This window comes from Prionailurus viverrinus, chromosome E1, assembly GCF_022837055.1.
Source record: "Prionailurus viverrinus isolate Anna chromosome E1, UM_Priviv_1.0, whole genome shotgun sequence".
NCBI classification, from domain to species: Eukaryota; Metazoa; Chordata; class Mammalia; order Carnivora; family Felidae; genus Prionailurus; species Prionailurus viverrinus.
The window spans coordinates 5,944,058-5,956,195 of record NC_062574.1 but is presented as its reverse complement, the minus strand read 5'-3'; the positions used below and the strand labels follow the sequence as shown (position 1 = coordinate 5,956,195).

General features: G+C 47.1%; 1 protein-coding gene across 1 annotated transcript in view; it reads right to left on the bottom strand.

The window, feature by feature from the left end:
* DNAH9 (dynein axonemal heavy chain 9) overlaps positions 1-12,138 on the bottom strand; it is a 330,380-nt gene that overhangs the window by 65,345 nt on the left and 252,897 nt on the right. The window contains exons 55-58 of the mRNA XM_047832566.1: positions 10,948-11,152; positions 9,822-9,986; positions 4,483-4,623; positions 14-184 (exon numbers count right to left, since the gene is read on the bottom strand). Of these exons, the coding sequence (XP_047688522.1) occupies positions 14-184; positions 4,483-4,623; positions 9,822-9,986; positions 10,948-11,152 (682 nt within the window). The remainder of the gene's footprint in view (positions 1-13; positions 185-4,482; positions 4,624-9,821; positions 9,987-10,947; positions 11,153-12,138) is intronic.

Below are 12,138 nucleotides of genomic sequence, written 5' to 3'. Positions count from 1 at the left end.
ATTCTACTTTTACCTGAAAGGTAAGCTGGGCAAGGTAGGTCAGCTTATCACACTCGAAGAGCCCACGTGTGGTGTACTGGTACACGGAGAAGGTGATGCTGTCTATCAGATTGGTCACACGCGCCTTGAGGCTCTCGTCCGGAGCGGCCTTCTCCACAGCCTTCTGGAAGACGATGCTGAAGGCCTGGGGGCAGGAGGTTGGACACTGGTAATTTACATAGCTCTCTGTATATGTAACTAGTAGACTCACCTGTGAAGAATACTGTAATTTGTCAGCCTCAGAAATGTTTTCCCAGCATATCCTGCCAAGAAGGGACCGTGGTTGGGGCGCCTGGGTGGCTCAGTCGGTTAAGCGTCCGACTTCGGCTCAGGTCACGATCTCGCACTCCGTGAGTTCGAGCCCCACGTCGGGCTCCATGCTGATGGCTCAGAGCCTGGAGCCTGTTTCAGATTCTGTGTCTCCCTCTCTCTCTGACCCTCCCCCGTTCATGCTCTGTCTCTCTCTGTCTCAAAAATAAATAAACGTTAAAAAAAATTTTTTTTTTTTAAAAAAAGAAGGGACCGTGGCAACAAGACAACATTCTATTAGCTCTTTTCTTAGTTTGCTCGTATGAATTGTTACGTTGCCATGATATGGGCAAAGCTATGAGGCATACACATAAGAGACTACAGTTCTGACTGGTGAAAAGTGACTATCCAGGAACCAAAATAATTAAATTAGATCCAGTAAGTTCTGTTGGATAACCACCCCCACAAATGGGTAAGCACGGTCAACAATAACCAGCTGGGATTAGTGATACTATCCAGTAAATTCCAGAATTCCTGATGGTAGAACCAAAATGGGTTGGACAAATCTGTTGTCTTAAAGAGACTCTTGTACATAATAGGTGCTCAGAATATTTTAAAATTAATTACTTTTCCTTTTGGTAATGATCAGAATCTCATGTGCTGTTTTTCTTCCTATTAAGTCTGCAGTCATTTGGAGAATCCTTTTACACACCCTTTATTTCTTCATAGACCCTTCCTGAATCAGAGAGCAGGGTCCGAGGCCTGCTTTGGCTACATCTTCTGAACATTAAGGGTCTCTTATGAAATACAAATGATATGAAGCAATTTTTCGTGGTTTACACGTATACAGCATTTATACAAATCATTAGGAATGCTGCACTTTGTGATATGCATAGAATGAGTCATTAAAGAAAATAAAAATCAAGATATAATCAGGCCTTTCCAATTCGTGGCTATGCAGATTTCCAGTCTTTATTGCCTTTTGGTGGCTTCAAAAAAAAAAAAAGAAGAAGAAGAAAAAAAGAGTCTTGGGTCTTTCCACCACCAGGTATTTAAACCTCAGTGGAAACCATATAAAATTTGCATCTCGAGATTTCCTCAGTTGCAAAATGGGGGGGAAAAATAGGACCTCCTATTTTTCAAAGTTCCATGGTGTTTCTTGTTAAGGAAACCCTTGCAGGCTCCCTTCTTCATTCAGTTTTGATGATCCTAGCAAAATCTTCTGACTGCCTTCAACCCAATCCACGGTGATGTGTGCCCACACCTGGTAGGCTGGAGATTAGCTCAGTGGAGGTGGGTCATGTCCCCCAGGTCCACACAGAGAAATCTGGAAAACTTATACTGGCGAGTGAGGCTGCAGAGACTGAGTGTATAGCTTTCCCTAGGGCGTTACTGTGCCTTCTTTTCCCTAAATCTATCTTTATTGAAATGATAGTGATCAGTAAAGAATCTCCAGCTACTAAGTTTAGACAAGGTGGTTCACGAGTCAGGAAAAAGACCTAAAGAAAATGCAAAGACTTAGGTACACTTAGCATTTTCTTTACATTCAGCTCATTTGGGCTCCCTTTTCCGTTCCATCCTAAAGGGGACTCCCATCCTCCTGACTTCCAGGAGGAAGCCAGCGCCAGGCTGACCTCTGCTTGTACGACCCCCTCCTGGAGGTCATCTGTTGCGCACACGGTCACATGGCTGGCTCTAACCACCCTGTCACTCTTCTAGGGCCCCTGTCCATGGCCTTGCGCCTTAGATAGGTTTCACCTTGGGGGCGCCTGGGTGGCTCAGTCAGTTAAGCGTCCGACTTCGGCTCAGGTCATGATCTCATGGTTTGTGAGTTTGAGCCCCATGTCGGGGTTTTGCTGACAGCTCGGAGCCTGGAGACTGCTTTGGATTCTGCGTCTCCCTGTCTTTGCCCCTCCCCCGCTTGCACCCTGTCTCTCTCTCTCAAAAGTAAATAAAAACATTTAAAAATTAAAAAATATATGTTTCATCTTGTCCTTTCTACCAGATTGTGGGCACACTGAGGATGGAAGTCAGTCCTTAGCAACCCAGAATCCAGCCCAGCTCTTCACGTATGACAGGCATTCAAAAGATCTGGTAATGACTGTGTCCCACTAGTGCCCTAAAGAGCTTGGGCAAAGCATGAGAGATGCTCCAGACCGAGGGTCTCAAACTCAGATGCCCCAGGGGCCAGGTGTGTAAGACCAAACGGGGACGGGGGGAAGGAACGTGGCCAGAGGGAGGCAGAAGCTGATCCTGGAGGAGCCACCCATCCCCTTAGCTCCAGCCAACTTCTACTGTGTGGAAGGAATGGGGGCTCAGTACTGAAATCCAACACACTTTCACGGGAAGCCAGGCATCTGGATTAGTGGTTGTCCCGACTCTTGGATCTTCACCACCAAGGAGGGTGAAAAGCCCTCTGAAAATAGGCCAACAGGCCTTCGGTTTGAGATCAGAGCTCTGTGCTCTTTGCTTCTGTCTGATTCTTCCCTTCCCCACCTCTCTCAGCAAGGTCCCTCCTCCAGCTGTCCCCCTGCATAGAAGACACAAAACAGAGGGACATAGGCCTTCCAGCCAGCGGTCTTATCTTTCTCAGGACCCCCTGGCCCTCGGCCAGTGAAGCCTCATTAACCCTCTCTTAGCCTTTGGCTGAGTTCTGGAGAAAAATGACAACGCACCCCCGTTCCATCTTAACCTTGGTACGAGCTCCCCAGCTTTTTCAAAACTGGCTCTTGAAGAGTGTCTGGGTGTGTAAAAGCCAAGAGACACATTTGGACATATTCCTGCTCAGAGCCATTTGGGAAACAGGGATCTGTGGCTGGAATAGCGACCATGAAACCCAACCTCAGACAAAAGCCGAGATCGTGGAGACCCCAGAGATTGGTTTTTCTTCCCTTCGCACAAGGTTTCTAAGTATACTGTTGTTTCGGTCCCTCTGAAGACCCTTCACCTTCTTATCATTAAGCATTTAAATCTGCTCTCAATGATCAAGCTGGTTGGCAAGTCTTAATAAGAGTATGGGGGCCAAATGCCTCCCCCCCCCAAAAAAAACAGTGCTTCTATGACAACACAAGCCTCGATCAGGGTGTTATTGCTGCAAAACAACTTTCCCCAGGTTTCCGAACACATCTTTTCTTGGGTTTCATTTGATTTCTTTTCAGCCACTCTCAGAACTGGGGAGCCCTCTTATAGCTATTCTGCTTACCATGCTAACTCTTACGCTGTCTTAAAACATCTCGTAATTCTTTCATCGTTTGCTTTGACCTGAATACGAGGCCAAGCATTAGATTGCTTTGAAGCACATAAAATATAAACACAATTCCTTTCGTCTGCAGAGACTCTGAGTTGAGGGAAGGGGACCCGGAAACGGTACAATGCCATCCGCCATTGAATGAGCCCCAGGGACTGGAGATCTCCTGATTTCTCACCTGCTCACTTCCGTCCCCACACCTTGACCTCCCTCAAGTGTTCCCCTTCGCAGAATGAGGTGTAAGCTCTGACTGTGTAAGTGTGTGTGTGTGTGTGTGTGTGTGTGTCCGTCCATCCTCTGTTAGGTCGAACCACAGAGGTTGTTCAGAAATGCTGCACTATCCCTAATGCGTCTTCAACTGTGCATACCCTACGGGAGAAAGATAGACTTTCATCGATTGACTTAAAATTTATAGGGCTTTATTTTTTCATGAGTAAGTTAAGAGCAGTCAGCACTTACAATGTGCTAACACCTTTGGTGTTAGAAATATTTCGGCAACCATAAAGCAGTCCCCTGGAGGAACTTAGGGTAGCGAGGAAACTAATTGAAGGCTGGACTGACGCCATTGCTTGGACTTTAACCCCTATGAAAGACACGCACACCTGTGATCGTCCCTATCGTATTTTAAGCTCTTTTGGGGGGCAGTGGGGGGCCACTTCTGATATTTCTTGATTCACTTCCTTGCCTTCAGTAAGCTTAGCACCCACCGTGTCGCCTGAGTGAGTGAGGCTGGGACAGCTCCTGCTCCTGTGGGAATAACCCGTGAGTCCTGAGTGACCCAGTTAAAGAGATGAGGACTGTAAGGCGGGTCTGAAGGTACCATCACGGGTCCCCTGGATTTGATCTGACAGACCTGCCGTAGCCAACGGAGCCCGCGGGTAAGCCCTCCCGGACAGCTGGGTGGCTGTATGACCAGGTTTACGCAAAACCCCACAGGTGTAGGTCACCTTGAGAGAAAACTGGTACATCGGGTGGATCTTGCTGAGGTCATTCATGATGAAGTAGAGCAGGGAGGCCCGGGCGGCTGCGGGCCGGTAGTGTTCGCGGGCCTCGTTGATTTTCACTTCCGTCACCCTGGCCTCCTGGACCTGGTAGGGAAAGAAATAGCGGTCCGTTCAACCGCTATTCAACCAACCCATCAGCCTGGCCTCTCTGTGTCCACACACACCGTGTCTGTGTGTGGGGCAGGTGGGTCTGGGTGGGGATAGCAGCTAGAAGGTTAGGAAGCTGCTGTAGGCTTTTTTAAAAATGTTTATTCATTTTTGAAGTGGGGGTGGGCAGAGAGAGAAGGAGACACAGAATCTGAAGCAGGCTCCAGGCTCTGAGCTGTCCACGCAGAGCCTGAGGCGGGGTTTGAACCCATGAACCATGCATGAGGTCAGGACCTGAGCCAAAGTTGGATGCTCAACTGACTGAGCCACCCAGGCGCCCCTGCTGTGTGTTGTTGTTTTTTTTAATAGAGCATCAGTGAGAAAGGAGGTGATCTTTCACAAACATGAGAATACACACACATACACACACACATGCATATATTACTTGAAAATAAACCAGTATTACGGGCAGTGAAAGTCCAGTGAAAACAGCATAAATTGAATTTTGTTTTAATTTTTATGAAAGAGTTCATATGTAAATTCACAAAGAGGATCTCTTCTTTTAGTAAAAAAAACCCTTAATTCCCGTATAGTTAACACAGAGCGTGATATCAGTTTCAGGTGTACAATACAGCGACTCAACCCTTCCATTCATCACCCGGTGCTCATCAAGATAAGTGTGCTGTTAGCCCCATCACCTACTGCCCCCCCCCACCCCCACCTCCCCTCTGGTGACCGTCACTCTGTTCTCTACAGTCAAGAGGCTGTTTCTTGGCTTGTCTCTCTTTTTTGTTTCATTTTTAAAAACGCCACATATGAGTGCGATCATAGGGTATTTATCTGTCTCTGATCATTTCCCTTAGCATTCAAGTCTCTAGATCCATCTAGGTTGAAAGAGGATCTCTTTCAATGGAATAGTTTATTATCAGAAAATTTCTTATCACAGGTAAAAATGAGGAAACAGACCCAAGCGTCAGAGAGGGAGTCTGAAAGAAGAGGCCACTAAATACCAGCCTCAGTATGACCTGCCTTATGCTCCAGACGAGTGAAACTAATGATAATTTCTGAGACTCTCACAGGAAAAAAAAAAAAAAACCACAACGATCCTTTTCAAAGATCAGCTTGCAATAAACAATTATGAACTTCAGAAGGAAGTGTTACCAAGGGGGAAAATGAGAATCTACTCCCCCCAAATTCCCAGGAGGATTAGCATCCCAACAGCTGAAGATCCCTGAACAATCTATAACTCACCATTAACTATTTCGGTTTAAAAGCAGCAGAGCTGAAGAAAAACATAAAATCTGGACATTGGAAAGAGGAGCAGCTATTACCTAGAAAAAAAAATGAACTCACTAGGACTTTTTAAGTAATTCAGTTATTTAATTTTTTTTTTCAACGTTTATTTATTTTTGGGACAGAGAGAGACAGAGCATGAACGGGGAAGGGGTAGAGAGAGAGGGAGACACAGAATCGGAAACAGGCTCCAGGCTCCGAGCCATCAGCCCAGAGCCCGACGTGGGGCTCGAACTCACGGACCACGAGACCGTGACCTGGCTGAAGTCGGACGCTTAACCGACTGTGCCACCCAGGCGCCCCAGTAATTCAGTTATTTAAATGAAAACCCCAGTGCACAGGTTAAATAATGGACCAGTGCTGGAAGGAGAAGATGAAAACTAGAAGACAGATCTGACGAAGTTGGAACAAAGGTAGCTCAGAGAGAAAAGAAAAAGATGAAAAATATGTATGAGGTTGTGAGACTTGGCAGACAGAAAGAGAAGATTCAAAATACATTTAACAGAGATACAGGACAGAGAGAATGAGGGAGAAGCAACACTTGGAGGCGTAACGGTTGAGAATTTTCCGATCCGGTGAAAGACCAGAGCTTTTAGAAGAAGCAGTCAATGTCAAAGAAAGTTTACTATCCACAGACCTTTGAAGAAATAATTATTTGCCTCAATTAGAAGATCACATCAAAAGGGGGAAATGAGATCTGAGAATTTCTTAAATATGTGGTTAATCTAAATAACAAGGGCTATAAAAAAGAACCACCATAGGGGCGCCTGGGGGGCTCCGTCAGTTGAGCATCCGACTTCAGCTTAGGTCATGATCTCGCGGTTCATGGGTTCGAGCCCTGCGTGGGGCTCATCACTGATGGCTTGGAGCCTGGAGCCTGCTTCAGATTCTGTGTCTCCCTCTCTCTCTCTGTCCCTCCCCCACTCACACTGTGTCTCTCTCTGTCTCTTGAAAATAAATAAATGTTAAAAAAAAAAAGAAAAATTAATGTTAAAAAAAAATGACCACCATAGGAAAAGGAAGTAGAAGGTGGAACTAAAATATTATAAAACAGTAACAGAAGATGGAAAAGGATGATCAAAGTATTCTAAAGTCCTTATATTGTCTTGGGAGAGGCCATATATCCCTTTATATTAGACTTTGTTAAATCAGTATATATATTGTTAAGTTATATAAAATGAAATATAATTTCCATATATAAATGAAACAAGGTTAATCAATAAAATAAAGTAAATTAACTTTCTTTTTAAGTTTGAGAGAGACAGAGAGCGAGCAAGAGAGAGTATGTGCACATGACGGGGGGGGGGGGGCGGTCAGATAGTAAGAGAGAATCCCAAGCAGGCTCCATATGGACAGTGCAGAACCCCACATGGGGCTCAATATCATGAAATGTGAGATCATGACCTGAGCCGAGATCAAGAGTCAGATCTCTACTGAAGTGACTGAACCACCCAGGTATCCCCAAAGTAAATTAACTTTAAAATCAGGAAAGGATAAAGATGAGAATGATGAAAAATCAAGATGGGAGAAAAAAACAAATAAGCGTGGTTAATAGAAAACACGAATGAAGGCAGTAGAAAGAAATTCACTCTATCGATAATGTTAATAAATGTAAGTGGGTTAAATTCAGTAGCTAAAGACAAAGCTTCTCGGAAGGGGGTGGACTGAACAAAAACAGCTACTCAGAATGGTGTTATCACAGATCCATCCTTTTCAAGCTCACCTGGGTTCCTAATGCTGTCCACTAATTATGTTTCCTGAATTAACTTTTACTCCTATTTCAGTAAACCTTCACTCCCCTCCCCAAATTGCCTCACTACCACTCCTTCACTCTCTGCAGGTGAACGTGACTCATGCTTTCACCGCTATAGAGAGACCATTAGGAAGGAATTTCCTTAATTTCTGCCTCTCCTCTGATTCCTTGAAGTTTCTGTCTCCTTACCTCAGTTGCCTGGATGGATCCATGGACCATGGATCTCATTTCTAGACTCATGCTTGCCCCCAACCCCTATCACTTTGGAACTAGCTCTCCATCTTTCCAAAGACAAGCTCATCATCTGTGACCTGAATTAGATTTTCTGACTTTCTCATGTACCCCGCTACATTAATTGTTCCTTCTTTTTCCTGTAAATTCACCTTCTCTTATCAACTGCGGCTTTTACTTTACAAACCAGGCATCCTCCCACCTCTGGTGAAGATCTTACCGCACCCAATCTCTCCCATCTCACGGGACCCATGTCTCCTTTAAGTCGCAATCCTTTCTCTCTCTGCCATTTCACAGTTTGGCTTCTTTCAAGGGTAGCTTATAGTCTCTTTCCCTTTTTCTGATCCCATTTGCTCTCATTCTAATTCAGTCTGACTTCTGCTTCCACGACACCACGGAAACCATTCTCCCCAAGATCACCGATGACTCCTTTCTGCAAAGTTCAGTGGCCACATCCTAGCCATACCTTGTTTGAGTCCTCAGCATCATTCAACGTCACTGGCACACCCTCTTGAGATGCTTTCTTTCACAATCCCTTATTTTCCTGCTCTTCTTCCCATCTGTCTGCTCTATTCCACAGTCGACATGTTCTGTATTTCTCCTAAAACGTCTCAGGATTCTTCTCAATGTTTTATTCTTCAGTCTCCTCACTGCACACACATCTCCCCCATGACTTCCTCTGCTCTCAGTTTCAATCATCAACTACTTGTTGATGACTCTTAGCACCTTAGTACCAACCAAGGTCATTTATCTGGAAACTCAAGGAAGGGACCTATGTGAATGGCCCAAAGGCGTTCCAAACTCAATGCAACACAAACGAAACTAATAATGTCTTCTCATCCCCAGATCCATTTCTGCTCTCATCTTTCAGTTATTGGCATCAATGCCTATCTAGGTGTTTATTCCTGGAATCTGAGATGTTTCCTGGGCTAAAACTTTACCCATATATCACCATGTGTGAGTTGGGTTCTGTCCCCCCAGGCCCCGTCTCTCCTACCCAAGACAGGGGACTTGTACACAATTACTATACAAACTCTGCACTCCCTTTTCTAGAGATATGGAGGCCACAGAGAACCAGGAGTGGAACCTGGTGGCCACACGGTGGCCACAGAGACAATGTGAGCCTGGACCTTCCTGCTCTCAGGCTCCCATTCCAACTTCATTTGTCTGTTACCCCAGTGTGGGCATGAGCTGGTCTACCTACACCACCCGTCATCACCTCTCATTTTTCCTACCCTGTCCTGACCCACAACAACGGCTTTGATATATGGAGAAATCCCAACAATCTGACCAACAGTGCCTTCTCTCAGAGGTGTCCTGTTACAGACTCATTCATCCTGCTCAGGACCGGTATCTTCATTGCTCCTCTGATCCAAGAGCAGGGCTGGGGATGAAAAAGAGCCTGTATAGTTTCAGCAGCCTCCCCGCAAAGGGTGAGGGGCTCGGACGCCCTCAAATCCTGTCCTCCCGTCTCCCACATGGGGGAATAAAAGCCTTCCAGACAATGTGAGGTAAAGGAAGGAAGCTAGAGACGGCAGAGTTTCCCGGGATGATAGCCGTTTTTGAGAGCTGGCCTTCCTGAGCAGCCACGGAAGCTGCTCGCATTGCAATCAGACTTGCGAGACTTTTGCCGGCTGGCGGGCTTTCTCAGGGAGCAACCGTGAGCCAGCCAGCGCTCACGGCGCACAGGGGTGCGATTCCTTAGCCTCGGGGCAAGTGTGCAAACTCTCAGCAGGCACAGAGTTCACGCTCGCCAAATGCCTGTGGAGTTGAGGGGTCAAACTCCTTGCCCAGAAGGCGGGAACTCCCTGATGCACGGCGTGAGGTGGTGATCTCAGGAATCCTGCCCGCCTTGACTTTCTGGAAGGAATGTGGGAACCTGCCAACGCTACCTGGGAACGCTGCCAGGCAGTTTTACCTTCTTCTCGACTTCCGCGGCCGTCTGCTTGGTGGTCTCCAGGTTCTCCACTAAGGCCGTGTCCCCCAGGAAGTTCCCAGATGCTGAAGAGAGGCGAGAAAGCAGGTTGTCTTCTAGTGTTTTCAGGGTGATTTTGAACCCGTTCTGTTGCTTGGTGAGATCTGACTGCAAACATAGAGCAAGGGGGAGTCAGGTGCAGGAGCCCAGCACACCCTATGCCTGGCGTAGGTCTGAACAGATAAATGCTACAGGGTCTTCTTTTTTAACGTTTTTACTTGTTTTTGAGGGAGCACAGGCAGGGGAGGGGCGGAGAGAGAGAGGGCAACAGAGGATCTGAAGCAGGCTCTGCACCAAGAGCAGCGAGCACGATGCGGGCTCGAACTCATGAACTGCGAGGTCATGACCCAAGCCGAAGTCAGACACTCAACTGGCCGAGCCACCCAGGTGCCCCTGAGGTACCTTCTTAATGTGTCCATAACCTTGGCTGGCTAGCCCCAGCCCCTTCTCAGAGGAGAAAACACAGTGCTGGCACATAGCGTGTTCCCTCAGTGGAAACTATTTGTGTGACTAGTCAGAGGGTAGGGTCAAGTTCTCATTCTCTGGAAGGTCACCTCTATTACCTCTTTACTGCCCCAAATGAATGGCTCTCCTGTAGATGCTCTTTACTTGGAAAAAAAAAGTCAACAGAAACTGACAAGTTTAGACAAGCTCATTGCTGGAGCCTTCTTTAAAGTCGGAGTGGGGCTCCGGGGTCCAAGCTGACCTCCCCTCGTCTTCCCTTCCTGATCATTAGATTCCATACCCTAAAGCACTATGACGCTACTGGGGGGGGCGGGGAACACGTGAGTTCAGGCAGCTGTCATTTCTTTGCCCTTGTACTGCATGGGATTATTGCTTTTCGAGCCCTGGAAAGAACAATCTTCCTTCCTGTTGGGGGCCCCAGCCGCAGCTACTCTGGTCATCTTCTGTTTCTTTTCTTTTTAAGTTTATTTATTTATTTTGAGAGAGTGAGTGCAGGCAGAGAGAGAGAGAGAGAAAGAATCCCAAGCAGGCTATGTGCTGTTAGATCACCGCAGCAATCACAGAGCATTTTCTTCCTCCCTTCCTTGGTGGATCCCCCACGAACCTTAAGCTGCTCCAGGTCCGGCCTCTCCATGCTGACCACGGCGGCCAACAGCTGGTCCTCCAGGCCATCCCTGGTCACTGTAAAGTTGATCAGGGTGGCCTGAGCCTGCAGCTCGGGCTGGTAGTGAGGATTGGCCAGCTTGGTGTGAAGGATGAGCCGGAAGCTGGGGTTGTATTCACATTCTTTGTCTCCGATTTTGATGAATCTGGAACACGAAGGGTCATGTGAAGGTGGGGTGCCTTCCTGTGAGACTTGGTTTGGGGACAGAACTCCAGATGGTTTTTGTTTGTTTGTTTTTTGTAAGATCATAGCAAACAATATAGCCACATTCGGATTCGTCTCAAGCAGGTCTAGCCTGAACGCTAGGATTCTTATTTGCCCTAATGTGGGTTGGGACGGGGGTGGAGGGTGGGAGACTTTCTCCCACGGCCACCATGTTGGATTTTGCATGTGCCACCACAGGGAGAGGCATCCAGGGAGTTGCCCAGGGAGGTGAGTACGTTATGAAACGTGCCCAGCAGATGGCAGTAAAGTGTTTGCAGGAAAGGGCACCCTAAGTTTGCAGAAAGGTGCCTTCTGGGCTAGCAGCGATGGGGCCCTTTTTCTTTCTTTTTCTTTTTTTTTTTTTTTTTTAAATTTTTTTTTTTCAACGTTTATTTATTTTTGGGACAGAGAGAGACAGAGCATGAACGGGGGAGGGGCAGAGAGAGAGGGAGACACAGAATCGGAAACAGGCTCCAGGCTCTGAGCCATCAGCCCAGAGCCTGACGCGGGGCTCAAACTCACGGACCGTGAGATCATGACCTGGCTGAAGTCGGACGCTTAACCGACTGCGCCACCCAGGCGCCCCTTTTTTTTTTTTAATTTTTTTTCAATGTTTTTATTTATTTTTGGGACAGAGAGAGACAGAGCATGAACAGGGGAGGGGCAGAGAGAGAGGGAGACACAGAATCGTAAACAGGCTCCAGGCTCCGAGCCATCAGCCCAGAGCCTGACGCGGGGCTCGAACTCATGGACTGCGAGATCATGACCTGGCTGATGTCGGACGCTTAACCGACTGCGCCACCCAGGCGCCCTGGCCCTTTTTCTTTCTTGGCTGATGGAGAGTAACTGCTAAGGTGGTTAATTTGGTAAGTGAGCACATACTAAGGACACGGAAAGGGTATTTATGGCCTGGGCAGTGGGTGAGGC